Source organism: Talpa occidentalis, unplaced genomic scaffold (assembly GCF_014898055.3).
Source record: "Talpa occidentalis isolate TD23 unplaced genomic scaffold, MPIMG_talOcc4v2.1 talOcc4.13, whole genome shotgun sequence".
NCBI classification, from domain to species: domain Eukaryota; kingdom Metazoa; phylum Chordata; class Mammalia; order Eulipotyphla; family Talpidae; genus Talpa; species Talpa occidentalis.
This window is the reverse complement of record NW_023601322.1, coordinates 1,105,433-1,127,607: the sequence shown is the minus strand read 5'-3', so window position 1 is coordinate 1,127,607 and position 22,175 is coordinate 1,105,433. Positions and strand designations below refer to the sequence as shown.

Below are 22,175 nucleotides of genomic sequence, written 5' to 3'. Positions count from 1 at the left end.
ATCTGTGACGGGAAAGATGCTCTTTTAATCGCCCTGCGGGAAGGCCTGGGGGGCGGGGAAGTGGAGTTCGCAGGCACCTCCCCGCCCCACCACGCTCCTGCCCTGCCCGTCCGCCCGGCTGGGACCAGCCTCCATTTTCTGCTGTGCCAGGGGCCGGCCCCGCACACACGCGCGTCCCGCCGCAGCCAGCGGGCCTGAGAGAACCGCGGCCCCGACTTGAACACGCGAATGTGGCTCCAGCTCACATCAACACGTTTTCTTCTCGTTTCTCTTAGAAAGATGACACAATTCTGATGTGCTTTAAAAAATAAAATAAGTGAAGCATCTTGGGGGTCTGCTCTGTTCCACTCTCGCTCCCCGGCTGGCAGCGTCCGCTCGGCACCTGAATGACTTCATGGAAGACCTGCTGCATGTGGAGGGGCCCGGTAAGTTTCAAGAAGGACACAAACTCCCTGACCTGCGGCCTCATTTCTCGTCACCACCCTCACCACCCTCGGGTGAGGCGGTGGGAAGAGCATTTTGAAAGAGGAGCGCATATCTAAACCAATCACTTTAAAGAGCTGTTCATGTGTGACTTACTCAGAAGGCCCCGGCGGGCCTGTCCTGTGTGGAGGGCGGGACCCGGCCCTCTCCGGGCACTGGCCAGTGGCTTAGGCACTGCCGAAGGGCACGTCACACGCGTGGACCGTGTGGTCAGAGACAGCAGCGTGGTCCCCAGTCAGCTTTTATGATTTATCTGCTTTGCTGATTCCTCGGGATTAGGGAGACTGGCCACAGGCTGGCCACGTCGCGGGCTGCTTCGGCGTCTCAGCTTGAACTCCGATTCTGGGTTTCTCCCGACATGGGGAAAGACAAGTCAGGCCTGCATGTGCAGACGTGTCCTCACACCTGGGCTGGGCGTCCGGATGCTCCTCGCCTTCTGCTCTTTCTCAGCACCTGCTGAGACTTGGGGTTAGACACCTGACCTCTTGGCATGGCCTGGCCCGTCGGCATGGCCCGGCGGCTCGGGCTCCGTCCAAAGCTGCCCTTGGGCGGGGGTTCCAGCCTCTGCCGCACCCGGAAAGAGCAGCTGCCTTTTGTGAAGCTACAGGTGGGGTCAGCGCCAGCGCTACCGTGGAGGGAGGCCCTCCGTGTAAATGGCGCCCTGCGCCCCAGCTCTCCCGTGAAGCCAGACGGGCAGGGCAGTCCAAGCTGGGATCACGTGTCTCCCTGGCTCTTCCGAGAGACAGGAGCGACCGGGAGAAGAGCGGCGTGATGGTCAGCACACGGAAATGCCACCCAGACTGCACAGGAGTTCATGATCGATTTACATGACTTCGAGTCATGACATACCAGCCCCCAAATGCGAAAGGGCTGGTGCCGGGGAGCAGCCAGAGGCTCCTCACCACGGGGCCCTCGCCCTGACGTGGGCACTGTGTCTCCCACGAAGCCCCCGCCAGGACCAGGGCCGTCCTCCGGCAGCAGGTCTCTGCTATGGGGGTCCCTGTTTTCACCTAAATGAGGTGATCAGAAGCGATCACAGGTTCTTGTACCCGGGCGAAGCGCTTTTGCAACTATGGCACTAACGAGAGCGGTGTCTGTTGTCCCTGCTGAGAAGGGGCGTGACTGTGCAAAAGGAACCTGTGTTGGGGTGACCAGCTGCAGGCCAGCTCCCCTGGCTCGGTAAAGCCCCTTTCCTTCTTGAGGGGGCGTCTTTCCAGGTAACCTCCCTCCTGCCATTTTGGCGGGGTTAGATTTTGTGGCCTTTTTGACGGGAGTACAAGCTTGGCTCTGAGACTTCCTTTTGCGCTGCCGTTTGGCCGGAGATGACCACTCTGGTCCCGGGCGTGGCTGTGCTGGGCACATCCGCCCCAGGAGAGTGGCCCCACGGGCCAGGGGCTTCTCCTGTGGCCGAGCACCCCTCTGGGGTGGCAGCCCCGGCTCACGCCCTGCACCCTCCTGGGCCTCCCCCCAGGCCTGCAGGGCCTCAGGAAGGGTTCACATGCTCTAAAGGGCCCCAGGGCTTCTGGCAGCTCAAGTGGCTATGCTGATTCTAAGCATCTGATGCAATGCATTGTTAACAGCCTTCAGGACAAGCCAGCTATAAATCAACCTTCCTGGCTCTCTTTTCAGATCACTGAGATCTCAGCCGTGGAAACAGGAGACTCAGAGGCATGTTTGGGAGTGACTTTTTCAGGGCGTGGGACTCTGGTCTTTCATGGGGAATCAGGAGGCCCGCCCACGTGCCGGCCAGCGCCCTAGACCTCCGTGGTGCACAGGCAGGCGGCAAGGGCGGGCGCTGGTCTGGCCACCGGGCTCTGGGTGTCTTCGGCGACTCCTTCCCCACCTGGTTTGAAATGGAGCATCTGTGCCTTTCCTGGGCACTGGGCATCCACATGGATCGGACAGGCTGGGCCCCAGAGGCCTCGCAGCACAGAAAGTGAACACCCGAGCGCCTGTCAGTGTGACGAAAATGTCACAACCTTGTCATTTACAGGGCAGGACTGACATTACCGTGATGTTACCAGGGCACCTGGCGAAGATGAAGTCACAGCCTCGGTCCCCACTCGGATCAGAAAACCAGACCCAGAGCTGGGCCTCCCCACTCGCCAGGGAACAGGTGTCACTCTGCGTGGAGAAGCAGTCGTCCACGACCAGCCACGCCTACCACGTCCTGCCTCCTGCCTGGGGCCTCCTGCGCCGGCTGGCAGCCACTCAGGACTGTCTATCCAGTTTCCTCTACTTTATAAACACAGCTCCAGGCTGCAGGCGTTGCACCATCAAAAACCCTGGAAGAGCTGGGAGACGTCAGTATTTTAAAAAGGCCAATCCCTCCAACAGTAAATGGGCCCAGTGTCTGGGGGCAGGGGAGGGGGCTTGAGCTGGGCAGAAGACGAGGTCTTCATATCCAGAAGGGAAGACTTGCTAGAAGTGCGAGCTAAGGAGGTTAAATTTAGAGAAGGAAAATTAGGTTGATGTTTTTTTTCAAACAGTGATTTCTGTTACCTGGAAACAACATCTAAGGAGAAGTTAAAAATCACGTTAGTTCTTTTAAACATAAGGGGGAAATGAAGGTAGAAAAGGATCTTCAGGAGAAGAATCACTGTCTTTAAAAATCTGTGCCATTAGAATTTTCTTGAATAAATACTAAAAAGTACTCAGCGACTGTGGCGTCATGACGAATGTCCCTTGTAAATATTGTCGTAAAAGTCCCTGCCCCGCCAGGTCCTCACCCTCCTCTGTCCAGGGCTGGGGTGTGCAAGGCTGCTGGGAGCAGCTAGGGGGTTCTCCAGCCTTATGGTGAATGGAATTGGACAGCTGATGAGAACAGGGTTGGGGGACGCACGCGTGGCTGGAAGTGGCCACCCACATGCAGCCCAATGACCTTGGTGAGGAAAGTGACCGAGACTCCTCTCTCGGGGTCGGGGAGGAGCGCCGTGCCCCAGCCCTCACTGGTCCTCATGTCCAGGGCTCTGCTCACACCTCATTCTCCAGAGCAACAAAGTGGTCGTCCCCACGCAGGCGCTGCAGCCCAGCTTTGCACATGCCAGCCTTAAACTTAAAACCCCCGGCAGTTTACAATGAAAATGTTGATCTGTTTGCTTGTCCACTATTTATATCTGATCAGAGACCCGCTAAGCAAATCAAATGCATCATTAAAAGAAATAGAAATGAAACAAAACAAAAAAAAAATGGTATTGAGACAGGCAGAACCGACACCTGTTCCTCCGAGTCTCAGATGGTCACTTTCTTATCTGAGCAGCCGCCACAAAGAACTGTGAATCGATGAACTTATTAATTCTGGAAACCAGTGCCTCATGAAGGCCCGTGGCCCTCCACCCGACCGGGGCCGCTGTGAGAGCAAGGCCGCTCGGTGCCCGCGGCCTCCACTCGTTCTGCACAGGGCCGGGCTCCTGGGAGCAGCCGCCCGCTGTGTCTTTACAAGAGCCACCTGCAGGCCTCACGCGCCTGCCCCTCTCCCCTGCCACCTGACAGGGGAGAGGCCGAGTCGCGCCAGCCCCACCTGATGCTTGTTTAGTTAGTAATTCTACCTCCTGGGATGTTCCCCTTCACTGGGCACAGGGCTGCCCCAGAGCCCGTCGCCACGGCAACGGCAAACACCACCCTGGGCAGAGTCTGGGGCCCAGCTCAGAGCAGCCTGGGCAGGGCGCGGGGTTCGGCGGGTCACACGTCACTGCGGGATTCAGAGATGGAGGCGGCCAAGGAGCTGCGCCGGGATGTGGCTCACATACGCACGAGCGTGCGGGAAGAGCAACTGGAACCTTAAAAGACGTGGATGGTGCTCCGTAAGCAGGAGTGACAGCGGCTACGGCAGCGAGAGCTCAGGGGCGCTCAGGCGCTGAGTCACCCGGGGCCAGTGGAACCGAAGACTCGCAGCCGGCGCTGTCGGGCCCAGGAGGGGGTCCTCACGCTGTGACCCCCGCCAGGGCTCCGACCACATGCTGAGGCCCCCAGACGCACTTTAGAAACTTCTGGTTTCCCCTCTTGGCTGCGCGTGTTCCATGACGAACACTTACACTGGACGCAGCCACCCGCGGGCCTGTTGCAGCGTTCATTGGGGAGCTGCGGGACGGGTGTGAGTGGGGGGGCAGGGCTTTGTGTCTGCAGGGCCCGTTAGAGAAGCAGCCAGCAAGCCCAGTTGGGCTGGGGCAGGAGCGGCCTCTGCCCGGGTGCCAGCGCGGGCCGCAGCGCCATGACTGGCGTCCACGCAGTCCCCAAACCTCCCCAGCGATCACGCGGCTGCCTCCCGCCGACACTGACCTGAGCGGTTGGGAAATAGAAAGACATGGATCAGGTTGCGTGTCCTGGGCCGGAGACGGTGACTCGGAGGCCCGCCGGCCACCTCAGAGCCGGCGCCACAGGTGCTTCGAGCTGGAGGCGAAACTGAATCCACAAGGAGGCGATTATATCCCCAAAGTGGGCGCAGGTCTCAGCTCCCCGACTCGGGGCGCTTTCCTCAGGGGGCAGATGAGGGTGGGGCTCGGCTGTGGCCCCTCCCGACTTGGGGGCGTGGGGAGTCACCCGCTTGGGACCCCAAACCCTGCGCTCTGGCCCCCAAATCTCTCCAGACCCTCAGTCTTCACTTCTCAAACTGCAGCGCAGGTGGCGAACATCGGCGCGTCGCCCTGCAGCCCGGGCGGGGGGTTCGCCGCTGGTTAGGACAGCTCAGGGGGGAGCCTCCCGCCCCAGCGTCCCCCCAAGGCCCACAGCGCAGGGAGACAGCAGCGGCCAGCGCCTCGACCTCCCGGCCCCCGCCGGCGTCTCTCGCGGCCTCCTCCTCCCGCTTCCGCTCGCCGTGGCCGCCGCAGCGCTGACCCCTGGCTCAGGCGTGCCCACTGCCCGCGCACCCGGCGCAGGGGCCCGCCACGGGCACGCGTGCCCCACCCCACGCGCCTTCTGCGTTAACCAGACCAGGGCCGCAGGCGGTGGCCACAGAGGCCAGTGGCTGGAGCCGAGCGACTTCGGTTACCCCTCACCCTGCCACGGTGCTGCCCGGCGCTGCCCGGCGGTCACCAGCCATCTCCCCGCTCCCCGGAGGAGCTGCCTTTGGACCCGCCACCAGGGATCAGGACCGGCCCAGCCCCCGGCTCGCCCGCGGTGCGCTCTCGCGGGAAACGTCCTCTTCAGCGTCCAAGCCACGGCCCCTGCCCCGCGGCCCCTCAGGACTCGCCCTGCCGTGGCCGGAGCCCGCGGGCGGGGACGGCTTGGGGCTTCTTGGCCCGTCACCCAGCCCACCGACGCGCGGGTGCGGGCCGGGCGTGCTCCTCGCCCCGTGCGTGCCGGTGCTCGGGCCAGGCGGACGCAAACGGCAAATGGCCACGCGTGGAGCTGCTGCGCCCTCCGGCCGCCTCCCCGCGCTGCTGGTGTAACAGGGGGGTCCCCAGGAAAGGGGGAGGTTCCCTGCCCCACCCAAGGGAGGGTGGAGCTGAGCAGGGAGAGGAGAAGCTGCACAAGAGACTGAGGAAGGAAGCAGGATGGAGCCAGGAGACCTGGAGGAGGCGCGTGGAGCCGAGAGACACGTGAAGAAACTGCGCTTGTCTTTTGGTCGTGGACGGGGTGACACAGATGTGGGTGAGACCCGTGGGGAGGTGACCATGGCGGTTTTTGTCTTGATTTTGCTCTTTTCCTTCCGGGCTTGTCCGGTTGTTTGTGACCCTTTTCTGTGGGTCCCCACTGGAAGATGCTTTAGACTTGTGGCAGGCCTTGGGGCCTTGCTCTGGGCCGACCCCATATGGATGGACGTTTACCCACGAGGGGACGGGCAACTTTGGGTGCTTCATTTAGAAACTAGACTCTTTGCCTTACCTGTGTTGTTTCCTAGTTTTATTAAAGTTCCTTCCCATTAAAGTCTCCTATGTCTTGTGTGGATGCGGCGGATGGCAGAGCCCATGTGGAACAGGCAGGTTTGCGGGGCTTGGGCTGCCCCCATCCCTGCCCTATAACACTGGGACTGAGGGGCCCGCGAGACCCCGCCGCCCCCCCCCGCCCCGCTGCCCCAGGGAACCTTCCAGAGCCGCGATCTGGGCCCGGGGCCCGGGGTCCCTCTGAAAGAACCTGGACCTCCCGGAACCTCCATTTGCGTCAAAAACGGTCAAACGCGGCGGGTCCACGCGGCCTGACGTTCCCCGGCGCATCCCGCGGGCCGCAGAGCGCAGGCGCCCCCGCCGGGTCGGCCGGGCGCCCTGACGGCCCCGGGAGCGCGACTGTGACGCCAGCGCCCGTCACGGCCGCGCCGCGCGTCCTGCGCTCGGGCTGGCGGCGCCCGGAGACCGTTAACCCGGCGCCTGCGACACGGAACGGGTCTCAGAGAGCCGGTGTCAGCCCGGCCCCGCCTCGCGTCTCCCGCCTCCAGCTCGGGGTCCCCCCGCCCCCCGTGCGCGCGTGAGCGGCTGAGTGACCGACCCCCCCGCCCCCCCATTCGCCTGTGGAGGACCAGAGGCCGCGGCCCTGCTGGGCACAGACCCGGCTCTGCTTTGCGCTCGCCCCTCACCCGGCAGGACGGACAGACCCTCCAGGGTGTCCGGTGCCTCTCTGCCCATCCCCGAGCCTCCCCCCTGCCCCCCCGCACCCCGCAGGCAGTAAGTGGGGGCAGGATGGGAGCCGGGTCTTGGAGAACCCCACTTTCTTTTTTTTTTTCCTAAAAAGATTTATTTATTTATGCATAGGAGAGCTGGGGTACAGGTCAGAGATGGCGGGTGAGAGGACTCCCCAGAGGCAGAGCGGGGAGCAGAACAGGCCGATCCACTGAAACACGCTGCAGAGGGGAGCAGCGGGGAGACGGGAGAGGTTTGCCGTGCCATGTGGGTAGCTCCCTGGCAGGTGCTGCAGGCTGCAGACAGCTTCACAGTGCTGAGACTAACCCCTGCGCCCCCAGGGAGGCCAAGAACACCCACTTTCCACTTCCAGACACACCTGCTTGGCCCAACCCTCAGGCTGCAGGTGCACCTGGGGGCCTGTGACACCCCCACTTAGCAAATGTTTCTCCTTCCTGCATTTGGGGGTGTTCCAAGTTGCAGGCACCCCTGCAGCCACCAAACTGCTGGCTGTCCCTGGGCTCTTGGGGTCAGCACCCCTGCCTGGGCAGCTCAGGGGAGACCGGCTTTCCACGTTGAACTACTGTGTCTTTGCTCCAGCAGGTTACCTGGCCCGGACAGCAGTGCTGCCTGGTACCTGGATGAACGCACTCAGAGTCAAGGAGACCTCAACGGTGCAAGGGGGACATGAGCCCCTAAACCTGAGGCTGAGTCCCAGTAGTGTGTGCACAGACCCCCTCCCCAGTTCCCCCCTCCCCCAGGAAGCCCTCATGAGCAGCCTCCCCTCCTGCTGCCCAGGGGTCAAGGCTTAGGGCCCTGGCCACATCCTGACCCGCCAGGGGCCTCCAGGCCCCTGCAGGGGGAGGGTCCTCTGGGCGGGCTGCGGCTTTGCCACTACACCACGCCCTGCGCAGAGCCCTCGCTGCCTACCTGCCAAGGGGGTGAGTAGATGCGTGTTCGTTCTGACCAGCCAGGCTGTGTGGGCAGCAGCTGGACTTCTGTCACGTGGGCAGGGTGGCGTCATCTGCCACCAATTTGTGAAATTACTTTATTAAACATTCAGTTGCTGGATGAAAGGGCTCCTGGCGCCCTGTGCTACTGAAACGTAGCGCCCTGCAGGGGCTGGGCCTCTGCAGTCATCACTACCCATTAGCAGCCGCTTGTGAACCCGTTTATCAACTCACTCCCCCGCCCCCCCCCGCCCCCCCCCGCCCCCCCATCCCCCTCACCGTGACCAGGCCCCAGAGTGGCCTGCAGGCCTGGTGGGTCCCCTCAAGGGAGGCACAGCAAGGATTTTAGAGCTCCCATAAATCAGGGAAGGCGTGGGGAGGGGAGTGTGGGGGGACTTGGTGATGGCTGGTGGGAGGCCTGCCCCAGGCCTGAGCGGTCAGAGGGCTCGCTAGTGTGTGCCAAGGGCCTGGAGTTTCTGCTTGTCCCCCACAAATGGCGCCTGGGGAACAGAACACGCAGCGCACGGTGAAAAGCAGCAAAGTGTGAAAAGAGGGGTTTGACCTGTTCCCACGCCAGCCAGCGGGTCCCGTGGGCAGGGCGGTGACGCAGCTGCCCGCCTCCAGCGGCCGCCACCTCCCAAAAGCGTCTGAGGCCACCCTTGGGTCACACGACAGCTTTCCAGAGGCATGGTGCGTGTGTGCGTGTCTGTGTGCACACGTGTGTGCCCGTGGCTGTGTGCACATGCGTGTGTGTTAGGGGAGTCAGGAAATGACCGAACTCTTTTTGAATACTTAAACAAACTCGCGAAAACCATCTGCAGAAAGAAGTAAATTGTCGGGATAGCCCAGAACTAGAAGGACAAGGTGCCTGGACGTGGAGCCTCACGCTCAGGCCTCGGGAGGACACGCGTGCCCAGAGCGCCCCCAGGCCAGTCCGAGGCCGGTCCCCTGCCCCTCTAGCACCTGTGCCCCGAGGCCTCCGGGGTCGATTGCCGCAGCCGCGTCTCTCCCCCAGCACCCCAACTCCAGGACGTCTCAACTAGAGCTGGGCCCGTGCCCCGAAGGGCTCGGCCAGCACGGGCAGGAGGCCCGGGCCGTCTCCCGCCGCGTTTGGGCAGAAGGGGCGCGGGTCAGGGCCCATCCGCTCTCACACGGCTGGCAGCGGCTCCCAAGGTCCACGCCGAGCAGGGCGCCTCTTCCTGGCGCTGCCGGGCTGGCAGCCCCGCGCTTGTTCTGTCCCCTGCAGGGCTCCCCGGGGCCGCCCCCCTCCGGGTCTCTGGGGGACGTCCTGACTCCCACGCTGGGCGCCCCGGGTCTCGCGGCCGCTGCACCAGGCCACAGCCCGCCCTCGAGGCAGAGCAGGAGAGACCCCCGAGGCCCACGCCGTGGTGAAAGGCAGCGGCGATGGTCAGCGCCCTCCCACCCCACCCGCCGGCACAGGGGCCGAGCTGAGCAGGCGGCTTCGCCTGTCGTGTGTTCTCTTGGTCTCGAACACGCCTTCCGAAGAAAACCCATGGCGTGGTGCAGAGACGCGCTCCTTCTCCGTGGAAATGTGTCCAGAGCCGGGGACCCGGCCGCGGCCTGATTCATACCATCACCTTTATCACGGGCTGCGCCGCCCTCCGCTCACGGCCCTGGGGGTCGTGGCGACCCTGGGCACCTGGGGGAGACAGCGCCAGGGGCCAGCGAGCTGCCCCGGGAGGGAGGGCGGAGGGTCGTTCTGCTCTGTGTGTTGCTGTGAGGCCGCGCCTGGGAATCCCTTCTCTCCCCCTTGTTCCACGAGGGCGTCTCCCTCCTCCAGCGACGCGCGGGGGAGAAGAGGCCTCGCGGAAGCAATGGCAAGGCTGCTGCAAAAGCAGGGAGACGGGGTCGAGCAGGGTTTAATTGTACCCCGTCTGCTGTGGCCTCTCGAGGGAGCCCCACGCCGCTACGCAAGGGATCTGGAATTCGAATCCACAGCGGCCGTGGGACCTGCACTGCCAGCACCCTCGGAGGCCGGCGCCCACGCGGCCCACACGGGGTGGGTGGCATTGTCCACTCACGTTCCCGCTCTCCTGGGAGTGGACCCTGCGTCCTCCGGCCATCCACGCCACCCGGGGGACGCCGCCTCGCAGCGGTCTGACAACCGCCCCGTGGTCTCTGCGCCGGCCCGGGCCCTGCGGAAGAGCCGCTCTGACGCCAGGCCCCCGGCGCCCGGAGCCCGGGGCGAAGGCAGCGCGTCCTCTGGTAGATGCTGATGGAAGTGGACTTAAACTTAACAAGCCCTATTAACTACACACTTGGGGGTTCAACAGCTGCTGAGCAAAAATTTCCCCACTGTGCTGTGATCAGGCGGTGGGAGTCGGCGCGCATACGTTGTTGGTCTACGGAAAGCTGCAGGTCGTCAGAGGAGTTCCCGGCCTGTGTGTGCAACGGGTGAAAATACGAGTTGGTGTCGGCAGCTGGCGCGGTGCGGCTCGGCGCTGCCCAGGCCCCTGGGGTGGCGCGCGGGGTGGTAACCAGGAGAGCGAGGCCCGAGAGACGCGCAGTCTCGGGCTAGGAGCACCGAGAGGCCACACGGCACCTTGCCTTGCACCTGCCCTTTAACAGGCAATTATTCTCCGCATCGGGGGCGCCCGGGGAGGACGGCCCAGCGCGGCACACACTGCTCGGCTGCCGGGAGGACACAGGACCGGCAGCCACAGCCCGCGGGCTCCTGGCCCCGCCGACTCCGAGTGGACACAGCCATGAGGACACAGCCGCGAGGACACAGCCGCGAGGGCACAGCCGCGTGAGGAGCACGTGCCGGGAGCACTGTAGGAGCTCTTGCTGCTGGCGGCGGCGTCTCCACCTGTCGTCTGTCTGTCTGTCTGTCGTCCTTCTGTCTACGGTTAACCCTTGAGCACATGGGCTTGGACGTGCAGTGTCACTTACACACAGATTTCCTTGTGAACAGACGGTGTGAACGTGGGGTGCAGACCCGTGCACTAGTGCGCAGCACTTACCGTGCCACCCGGGAAGCGTGTCTTCCCGCGGGAGTGAGTCTTTCCTCGGCCTGCTTGACGGCAGACTCCAGTTCAGGACACACAAACTTACAAGCGAGTTAATGGGCTGTTGGTGCCGCCAGCAGGGCTTCCAGTGACCAGCAGAGTGTTCGTAGCTAACACTAGAGTTAGTGAGCGTCTACAGTTACACACGCGCCCCCAGCCTCGTGGGTGTCGGTGTGTACACGTATGTAACGGGCCTCGGGCCAGGGCCGAGGCGCCCCTCCTGGGAGGGAGGGCTCTTCCTGTGTAAGTGATGACCAAGGAAGACCCCACTTCCTTAGCCCCATCTGGCCCCCAGCGCCCCCCACAAGCATGTTCCCCTGGTTTCTTACAGGGCAGCGTTTTCTCACCCAGGACGACTCCCTCCCCGCCCATCCTGGCTATGGGTGCAGGCACCGCGGCTCCTGGCGCATAGGCCAGTCCAGGATGACCGCCCAGCCTCCAGGTGGACACCCAAGGCTGGCATCCGACCCCAGCGTGACGGGACAAGCTTCCAGCAGTGTCCTCGTGGAGAAGGCGCGTGTGGGAAGCAGACCCCGCCGTGGGTGCTGGGCCCGCCCAACTTGAGGGGCTCCGCAGGTGGAGGAGGAGCAGGCTCCACCGAGGTGGGTACTCGGGGGCCTCAGTCCCTTCCCATCCACTTTGCCTTTGCGAGCTCAGTTACAGCCCGCGCAGGACGGGGGCTCCGCCTCGGTGTCCGGCCGAGAAGAGCCCCCACGGGCCTCGTTCGGATGATGACCCGCCTCCCGGATTGCATTCTTTCATATAAATGTTGAGGCCCTTAAGAGTCCAGCTTGAATTTTGATTGATACGGTCTGACTTTGTAGAATAATTTGAGGATTATTGAAAGCATCTAAGCTATTAAGTAATCTTGCCCGAGGGTGTTCAAATATCCTTGGAATTTGTTCAAATCCTTGATAACTATATCCTTTAACTTTCATATTGAAATAATCTCCAGTTTATACAAAGCTGCAAAGGTCCCCAAGGTCCCCACATGCCTCTCCCTAGCTGCCCTGCCAGGAAAGCGACACGGAAGCCGCAAGCCGCGGGGGCCACCCCGTCCAGACCCACTGGCGGCTCCTCCTGTCTGGACCGGCGCTGTCAGGCTGTGCGGTGCCGCCGTGCCCGCGGCCTCCTCTCGCTGGGACACCGCGCGCGTCTAGGCCTTTGCAGATTCAGCCCCAGGGAGGTACCGCGCGGCTGGAGGAGGCCTGCTGGCTGCTGGCATCCAGCTCACGCTGCCTCCGGGGCACGGCTGGGCTGGCTCCCAGGGAGGACGCTCGTCCCCGGGCTGGGGTGGGCAGAACCAGAGGCGCCCCTCACGCGGGGCACAACCCGCTGTCTCTGCCATGCAGAGGAGCTGACACCCGCGCTGGCATTGGCCTGACCTCAGAGTCTCCAGGGCCCCCGTCCCGACGCCGAGGGCCCGCTGACGGGTGACCCGGCCAGGGCGGCTGCGGCCAGGGCGCCCCACTGCACAGCTGCTGGTCTCCTCCTTCTAGTGAATGAGTATGTGGCGGAGACTTGAGTCTGTGCGAATGTCCTGTTTTTCGTCACACTTTCACCTGCTAATGTGCACGTCCACGGATGACCCTTTGGCCTGCAGCCGTATGACTGGCTGTTTGCAAAAGGGGTTGTTAGCTGCGCTACCTCCTGTTTATTAACCGGCACTCTACGGCGCTTTCTGCCCCGCTCACTGGTTTATTTGTTGTTTTTCATAGCAGCATGAGCTCATGAATATTAATCTTGTCGTGTGAACAATAACCCGTCATGACCAGCATGCTTTTGTTGTGTAACGTTTCCATTTTGGCCACGCAGGTGCCCCCGTGTCCTCTGGAGGTCCCCCCCCCCCACGTCCTCACTTGCTCACGGCTCACTTCTTGCTCTCTCTGCTCCCAGAGGCTCCGTGTCTTCCATTGGCTTTAGAAATCAAGATCTGGGTCCTAACTGTTCTCTGCCTACATAGTTCATGTTTTTGTTCTTGTGAATTTCATTTTTAATATTTTATTTTCTTGCTAGAATTGTAGGTATAGAGAAATATTTTTTGTAGAATTATTTTTTCTTTAACAAGCTAATTAAAGCTGCTAATTTATTCTCTAATATATTTATATTTTTACATAACATCACATCAAGGGCAAATAATGAGGTCTTATCTCTTTCCTTCAGATTATAATTGTTTTTATTTTCTTATGCCACTAGACAGCTCTGCTACTACTGGGCTAGAACGTAGACATGATAGTGGATATTCTTATTTCCCTTCAAACTGAAAAGGAATGCAGCTCAAGTTGTTCTTTACTTTCTTTAGATTTTGATGTGTAACCTTTGCCAAGTTAAGTGAATCTTCTGTGATATGGAATGCTGAAAAGTTTTGTGTTTTTAATTCATAAGTAAATACTGATGCACATTGAATGCCTTCCCTTACAGTGTTGGCTTGGTGAGATAATTCTGTGACTTTTCCTTCAATCACCCAATTAGTGTAGAAAAAGATTTTAATTACTTTTCTGTTAGTAAATTATCCTTGCATCCTTCTTTTTTTAAAAAAAGATTTATTCATTTATTTATACAAGAACCGGGGTACAGGCCAGATGTGCAGGAGGGTGAGAGGATTCGCCAGAGACAGAGTGGGGAACAGAACAGGCAGACTGACGAAATACACTGCTGAGGGGAGCAGCTGGCGAGACAGGAGAGGTCTGCCGCGCCATGTGTGACCCTTGCCGGCCGGCGGGAATCAAACCAGCGCTGCAGAGGCTGTGGGCAGCTTCGCAGCCCAGTGCTTAACCGCTGCGCCACCAGGGGAGGCCCCTTGCATCCTTCTTGATCATGATTTATGATTGTTTAAATACCATATTGGAATCTGTTAACATTTTATTTAGGATTTTTGAAACCATATTTTCTTTTTTTATTTTTTTATTTGCTCTTTTTTTATTTTTTTTTCTTTTTACCTTTATCTGACTTTGGGATCCAGATGACATAAGTTTCACGAAAATGAACCAAGCAAGTTTTTATTCATTGTAAAAACTGATATAGGATGACTTAACTTTTGGCATGTCACTAAAAAGGTATCAGAACTAATAAATGAGTTCATTGAGATTACAGATTGATATAAAAATTAAAGACTTAAATAAATAGAAATAGATCTTCTTTCCATGGATAGGAAGACTTGATGGCAAAATGGGAATACTCCCTAAATTAATCTATACACTCAGTGCAGTCACTATCAAATTCTACCTGACATTTGCAGAACTTGACATGCTGACCTTAAGATTCATATGGAAATAGAAAGGGCTCAGAATTGTTAAAAAAAAAAAAAAAACACTTTGGAAAAGAACAAAGTTGGAAGACTCAGATTTTCTGATTTCAAAACCTACTACAAAGCTACAGTAATCAAAAACAGGGTGGTACTGACACCAGGTTAGATACATAGATCAAGGAAACAGAATCAAATGCAAAAATAGACCTAACATTTACAGCACTTAATTTTTGCCGTACGTGCTCTCACAGTTCAATGGGGGAAAGAATAACCTTTTAAGCGAATGGATACTGATAGCAAAAGAATAAAATTGGAACCTTATCTCATTCCATACACAAAAATTAACTCAAAGTAGACCATAGACCTAAATCTAAGAGCTAAAACTACAAACTCTTTGGAGAAAATATGGAAATAAACCTTGGTGGTGTTAGATTTAACAGTGATCTCTTGGCCACGATGCCAAAACTGTACATCAACAAAGAGAGATTGCGAAGTTGGATTTCATCAAGGTTAAAACTATTGTGCTTCAAGGGCCTTATCATGAAAGTGAAAGATACTGGGAAATCACACATCTGATAAGCAGATTGTATCCAAAATAATGTAAAGAACCTTTCACAGCCTCATAACAGAAAGACAACCCAATTTAAAATGGGACAAAACCTTCCATAGACCCATCTCCAAAGAAGATGTATAAATGACCGATAAGCACCTGGAAAGGACGAAAAACACCAGCAGTCACCAGAGAAATGCAAATATAAACTGTAACAAAATAGACTTCATTCACCAAAGTGACCAAGTGAGACCAGGTGAGGTTTCCGGGTTCTGCCCTGGCACAGTCCTGACCCTTGGCATGTGTCCCTGTGCAGAAGTTTCGAGAAGGGTCCTTAGCAGTGGTGATCTCTGCGTAGCCTCTCTAGGGCTGGCAATAAAGTACCTGTCTCAAAGTCAGCTAAAAAGGATTTTATTTTTTTTTTTTTTTTTTTTTTTTTTATAGAGGCATGCTTTATTTATTTGTTTGCTGGTTTGTTTGTTTTGTTTATACATGCACTGGGTACAGTCAGAAGCGCGGGAGGGTGAGAGAATTCACCAGAGCCAGAGCAGGGAGCAGAGCAGGCAGAAGGACCGAAGTACACTGCTGAGGGGAGCAGCGGGCGGCAGGAGAGGTCTGCACGCCATGTGGGACCCTCCTCCGGTGGCGGGGGAGCAGCCAGGGATCGAACCGGCGCCACAGAGGCCGCGGGCAGCTTCGCAACCCAGCGCTCAACCGCTGCGCCACCGGGGAGGCCTAAAAAGGATTTTAAAAAGGATTTTAATTTTTAAAAATTATCTTAATTTCCATCAATCATATTTGCTTAAACTGAGGACCAAAGAGACACTGATTTATTGCACTGTAAAGGTCTCAGTCCCTGTTGGGGTAAGCGTGTCCATCTGGAGGGCACTGCCCCCCAGCCTTGCCTGGCGGGACAGGATGAAGAAAGACGTGTTTGAAAAGGCCCCGCCTCGCAGTGCGGGCAGTGGGCACCGTGTCTGGATGACTGGCTTAGCCGGACAGAGCGGAGACTGCGCCCCAGCCAGAGCAAGAGCAGTGGTGGCCGGGGGCACTGCAGTCGGGATGCGTGTGTCCCCTTGAGGCTCACAGGCTGTGCCTTAAACAGCGTGGCTGTCCATGGCAGGGCCTCGATGGCGGTGACCAAGGAGAAGGGAGGTCCCGAGGGGGCAGCCCTGACCTGGCCAGACGGTGTCCCGACCTGAGGAGGAAACAGCAGCAGTTTTGCACTCCACACGCCACGGCCACGGGAGTCACGACAGAGGGGAAAGGCTGTGCCCAAACCACGTTGGCAGCAGCTGGCCCCTGGGCTTCTGGGAGGCAGAAGTGTGAGAAGTGCCGACCAGGCCGAGGTGCCCAGTCCCGGTGTTTGTGCTCGGGTGTCTGAGCACATGGGGGGGCCTCTGTCTCCCTCTGTGCTGCCTGGGCTCCAGGTCTTGGTGCCACCTGGGCAGGCTCCTCCCACCTGGTGCCAGGCACTGAGAGGCTACGTCACCCACCTGGGCCACAGAGAGGGGTGGGCACCACTCTGCAGTGGCTGGACAGCCGGGTGCCTGGGCTGGGCAACTGCAGCAGTGGGCACCTGTGCCCTGACCCCAAACGCCCGCGCAGGTGGCACCACTGGGCAGGCTTTGTCTGAGCCCCGGGGAGCTGCAGTAAATCGGTGGCAGACCCGACGTCCTGGGTGGCCACGGTGCCGGCGGCCTGGGCACCTGGGGCAGGTCTTGCCTCCTCGCACCCCTCCCGCGGGGCTGTGGGAAACCGGGTCTTGTGTGGGCTACAGCAAGGAGGAGAATTTCCCGGGATTGGCTCCCCAAAGTCCGAGGCACCTGCAGCAGCCACGGCCCTGACGCTCGGAGCGCCCTTGAGGTTCACTGTTCCTCAAGCTCCCGGGTGTCGGGACCAGGCTGGGCTCGGCGACCCGGCGGGTGGGTGGTCAGCTCGCGGCCAACCCCGCCGCCGGCCGCGGGAGGACAAGGCGGCGCGCACCTGCGGCGTGGAGGGAGCGGCTCCCCGCCAGCCCGGCCGGCGGACCCCGCAGGGCCCGGCCACCCCGCCGCCCAGCCCCTCGGGGTGGCTCCCGCGTGGCTCCGGGGTGGCTCCCGGGTGGCTCCCGGGTGCCCACTCGCTGTGGGGAGGGCACAGGAGTGGCCCCCGGGCCCACCGAGGGCGCAGCGTGGCGTCTGCTCGGAGGGAAGGAGCTTGCGGCTAAGGCGCAGCTGCTGCTCGTGGCTCCCGCGTGGCTCCGCGTGCGAGGCCGTGGCCGGCGCCGCCTCCCCAGCTGCGGCTTCCCCGGGCGCGGTTTCTGCAGCCGCCCACGGGCGGGCGGACGCGCTCAGGCCGGCTGCGGCGGTGGGGCGCGCTCGCCTGCGGGCCTCTGGGGCCCGCGCCCCGTGTCCGCACCCCGGCCCGGGCGCCCCGTGTCCGCACCCCGGCCCCGGGCGCGAAGGCCCGCCTGGGCTCGGCAGCGGGAGCCAGCGGCGAGGGGCCCGAGTGGGCGCCGCTGCGCGCCGGGCGAGACGGGGGGACCGCGCCCCCGCGGAGAACACCCCCTCCTGCACCCCACGGCAGGGGGCGCCGCCGCGCGCACCTGCGCCCGTCCCCAGCCGCCCCTTTGTCCCCGCAGATTCGGGGAGACTCCCTGTGAGAGCGAAGTCCTCTGCGGGGCGCTCCGGGCTCCGTCCTGCCACTCGAGGTTCCGGATGCGCTCGCGGTTTCAGGGCGCGCGGCGGCCGGCCCGCGGGAAGGCGGCTCGACTGCTCATTTGCATCTCCCCGCCCCCTCGCGGCTCAACCGGCTCGTTTGCATCTCCCCGCCCCCTCGCGGCTCAGCCCACTGGCTCGTTTGCATCTCCCCGCCCCCTCGCGGCTCAGCCCACTGGCTCGTTTGCATCTCCCCGCCCCCTCGCGGCTCAGCCCACTGGCTCGTTTGCATCTCCCCGCCCCCTCGCGGCTCTGACTGGTCATTTGCATCTCCCCGCCCCCACGCGGCTCAGCCCACTGGCTCGTTTGCATCTCCCCGCCCCCTCGCGGCTCTGACTGGTCATTTGCATCTCCCCGCCCCCTCGCGGCTCGGACTGGTTATTTGCATCTCCCCGCCCCCTCGCGACTCTGCGCCGCCCTTTGCCCCTCCCGCCCCGCAGCGCGGGCGCCGGCTGCACCCCCTCCTCGGGCTCCGGCCCAGACCCCCCGCCGGTCCAGTGTGAGGGCTCGCTCATCCTCGCGCTGCACCTGGGAGGGGGGACTGGGCATGGAGCCTCTGCACCCGGAGCTACTTTGTCCATTAATATATATATATTTTGAAATAATATCGATTTTTTTTTAAGATTTATTTATTTATGGATACAAGAGCTGGAGTACAGGCCAGAGGTGCGGGACTGAGAGGAGTCACCAGAGACAGGGTGGGGAGCAGAACGACTGAAATCCACCGCTGAGGGAGCAGCGGGGAGACAGGAGAGGTCTGCTGCGCCCTGGGGGTAGCTCCCTGACCAGCCGGGGATCGAACTCGTGCTGCAGAGGCTGTGGACAGCTTCGTAGTGCGGTGCTTAGCCCCTTGCGCCCCCAGGGAGGCCCTGTTCACTAATGTATTGATTAAAGCCTCGTTTTCCCTGATTCCGTGTGACAGTTGGACCTACCGAAAGGCAACCACATGAGGATGCTTTTAAAACAAAATCCGTTTTTGCAAAGATCACGATGTTCTAAATTTGGAAAAAGGATGACTCTGGTCAAGAGAAATGATATAAACCCTAAAAGGACAGCGCCCTTCTCCTTCTTGGGCTTTCCGGGCTTAAGCATTCCTTGATATGCTGTCACCGGGGTTCCCCTCTCCAAAAACACCTTCAGCGCAGGAAAACGTTCCTAAGTTTCCTGTGGACGTTGTGACAGGGCGTCCTCTCCTGCCGTCCAGGAGCCGGCTGAGCTGCAGACAGACTCTGGTCTCAGGGGGCTCCTGCAGGATGATCCACTCCTGGGCCCTGGCCACACCCAGGCGAGCTCAGGGCTTAACTGTGAGGGCAGGAACATTCTAGAAACAGGCTTCCAGCTCTGCCACTGCGGTGTTCAGAGGGTGGTGAGAGCTGGAACAATGGAAACATGTAGTTGTTAATGTCACGTTGGTTGTGTGTAAGCGAAGCCGCTTGGGGAGGTGGTGACCTGCAGTGTAATTCTACCTGTGCTGCCAGGCGGTGGCCGCCGTCCCAAGGCTACCCGGCCATTTCGCCGTGAGCGCTGAAGACTGCACATCTCTGTGAAAGAGAAGCCCGTGGACCCCCTCCAGATGGAAGCCGTTTCTGGAGGAGCCCTGGCGGCCAGTGCCATTCGCAGCCGCCTCCCGGGAGGGCAGGAGGGCGGCCTGTGATCGCCCTGGCCCTGGCCGGTCCGGAGGGTGGGAGCCTGCTGTGGGGGCACCGGCAGGGCAGCCGCCTTGGGCCTGAGGGCAAGTCTGCTCAGCGCCTCCTGGAGCCTCTGCGGGCCAGCGGCCTCGTGTCCTTGGCTCCTAACCGCTTCGCCACCCCACCTCTCCCCACGCGCTCACGGGGAAGGCGCACCAGGCGTCTAGGACAGGAGACTGGCCGGGCGGGGTGCTGTCCCCGCACATTCACCCAGCTCCGCAGGGCACGCAGCAGAGTGAGCCCGTGTGAACCGGGGCCTCTGAGCGATGGAGTGGGTCAGCGCAGGCTCAGTGATGTGACCAGAGGCCCTCCTGGTGGGGGTGTTGGCAGCGGGGGGCCGTGGGGGGAGGGCAGAAGGTGGAAGGAAAACCTCTATAGTATCCACTCAATTTTGCCATAAAAGTAAAAAGAACTCTAAAAAATAAAGTCCAGGGGCCTCCCCGGTGGCGCAGTGGTTGAGCGCTGGGTTGCGAAGCTGCCCGCAGCCTCTGCGGCTCCGGTTCGATCCCCGGCTGCTCCCCGGCCACCAGAGGAGGGTCCCACATGGCGCGCAGACCCCTCCTGCCGCCCGCTGCTCCCCTCAGCAGTGTCCTTCGGTCCTTCTGCCTGCTCTGCTCCCCGCTCTGGCTCTGGTGAATTCTCGCACCCTCCCGGGCTGCTGGCTGTACCCAGTGCTTGTATAAACAAACAAACAAACAAATAAATAAATAATATAAATAAATAAATAAAGTCCAAGTCCATTCATTTTTAAGCAGTAACGAACAAAAGCAGCATCGCGGGAGGCGTCGCCGCCGTGGCCTGGCCGCCAGGGGACGGTGCATGAAGCGCACAGGACACGGGCGCCCGCCGGGGCTGCGGGCCACCGCTGCCAGGACAGGAGGAGGCCAGGGCTGCATGCAGCCGAGGGGCCCTTCTCTCTAGCAGTAATTTATTATTTTTAAGGAGAATGAATTTAAAACTTGTGTAATTTACCAGGAATTAGAAAGCCAGGAAGAAGTAGGCTATTGCATTTTTAAAAAACCCAGGAAACCAAAACCCGGTTAAACAGTGCCTGTTCCCTGCATTTCTCGGTACGGTGGGTGCCGGGAGTTTCTCCTCAGTGACGGCTGCGCACAGGACGAGGGCCCGCGGCTCGGCCAGCTCTGCGCCCGGCCCGGCAGGTGCGGCTCAGGGCAGACGAGCCGGCAGGAGGGGCTGGCGGGAGGGTGCAGATGGCGCCGGCCTCCCGGGCCTCGGGCCTGGCCTGTCGGGAGCTGGAGACGGGGCGCGCGCATTCCAGCCGCAGAGGTCGGGCAGGTGACACCTGGGAGAATGACCCGCTTCTCCCGGACATTTCCTGATGCCTTCACATCTGTTCTGGGGGCGCAGCCTGGGGCCCAGGCTGTCCGCTTGCGGGATTCTGCCCGGGGGTCTCCCCGGCACCTCCCCCCGCCCTCTTCGGCTTTGTGCTGTGACGGTGACAGATGAGCCTCAGCAGCTGGGGACGCTGGCGACCACCAGTCTGGCCTCCACTCAGCCCTGGTGCTCCTGGCACGGGCAGGCCCACGTTCTGTCTCGGGGTTAGAGACCATAAATCCGTGGGTGAGCCGGGTTTCCGCCCGTGCCAGCCCCAGGGGTTTGGGAAGAGGTGCTGGGGCCCTCGGGTTCTCAGCCGGGATTTTCTTGTCAGAAGCTTCATTCCTCACTGAACTGCTTCGGGGACAGAGCAGTCAGTGTGTCCCAGGGCTCCGCTGTGAGGGGCCATTGGCTCGACTGTGCTTTTCTGCTCCCCTGCGTGGGCAGCTGCTCCCTCCGGTGTGCACCTGTGCCCTCCTCTCAGGCGCCGAAGGCCCTCAGCTCCCTGGGGAAGCAGGCGGGAGGGCCTGTGCTTGGGGCTAACGCCACAGGCTTCGGGGGTTTTTGGCAAAACAGAGACCGACCTCTGCCGTCCTTCTAGCTACTTTCCTCGGCTGGACCAGGCCGCGCTGCGCTGGGGACACTCGCTGAGGGGCTCCCTGGCCTCGTCTGCCCATCAACCTGCAGAGAGCAGAGCTGCTCCCGTGGGCTGCTTGCTCTGCTCCCCAGGACCAGCAGGAGCACCTTGCCCTGGGCCAGGAGGGAGCTGGCAGCAAAACCTAAGCCCGGGATGGGTGCACTAGTCAAGCCTGTGGGTGCTCTGGGTTTTCCCCTGAGGCCCTGGGTACCTGACAAGTCTGCTGCCCGATCTAACAACCCCCTGCGTGTCCTCCGTGTGCTTGCACCAGCCGGTCAGGGGTCCGCGGGAGCAAGTGGCCTTGCGGACGGTGAGCCCCCAGATCCTCCCAGGCCGGGCGCTGGGGCTGGCGCTGTCCTACTTCCGGAGCGGCAGCGGGGCGTGTGGAAAGGAAGGTTCCAGTGGACCCTTCCAGCCGCAAGATCGCGGGGGCCGGGGCCCGGGGTCTGCCCTGGCCCTCTCCGCGCGGCCCGAGGCCAGCTGCACGGTCCCTGCGGCGGTGGTGGCCGGGGAAGGAGCCGGGCCCGGCTGGCAGGTCCCCAGCGGCCGCCGCGTCCTCTGACACCTGCTCCGCGGCCACCGCCTGACATCACGGTGTCAGGGAAGGCTTGAACAGGAGCCCCGCTGGGAGAGGCAAGACTTGGGCTTAATTTAACTTAAGGTGTGAATTTAATTTAAGGTGTTAGTGAGTAATATTGAATCCTTTCCGCGTCCATGTCACCGGGATATATTGCTTTTCCCTGGAAGTTGCTGAGCAAGTTTTCAGACTTCTCCCGAGACACCCCTCCCCGCCAGCCCGACCCCTCCCTTCCTCTACCCTACCCACCCCTCCCTAGGTTCCGCCATCCTTTTACAAGGCTGTTTCCGGCTAACATCCATCCTGGCGCCTTGGCTTGAAATAAAATTTGCCAACAGCTAATGCAGTATGTGCAACATGCCCGAAATGCTTGTGTTTTTATGTTGGGGTGTTGGATCCTCACAGCCGATAAATAAGGACACTGAGGCA

At 60.6% G+C, this 22,175-nt stretch overlaps 1 protein-coding gene and 1 long non-coding RNA gene across 2 annotated transcripts; one reads left to right on the top strand and one right to left on the bottom strand.

Moving 5' to 3' along the window:
- Positions 1-217: 217 nt before the first annotated feature.
- LOC129145576 (uncharacterized) lies at positions 218-6,635 on the bottom strand. The gene is made up of 3 exons (XR_008551322.1): positions 6,556-6,635; positions 580-936; positions 218-406 (listed from the first exon to the last, which is right to left on the bottom strand). It is a non-coding gene; the product is annotated as an uncharacterized LOC129145576 (long non-coding RNA).
- Positions 6,636-7,675: 1,040 nt separating this feature from the next.
- LOC129145663 (uncharacterized) lies at positions 7,676-21,731 on the top strand. Its single transcript, XM_054694626.1, has 5 exons — positions 7,676-7,708; positions 7,884-7,975; positions 11,345-11,615; positions 12,019-12,123; positions 21,441-21,731. The coding sequence occupies exons 1-5, from the start codon at positions 7,676-7,678 to the stop codon at positions 21,729-21,731; spliced, it is 792 nt and encodes a 263-aa protein (XP_054550601.1).
- Positions 21,732-22,175: the final 444 nt, after the last annotated feature.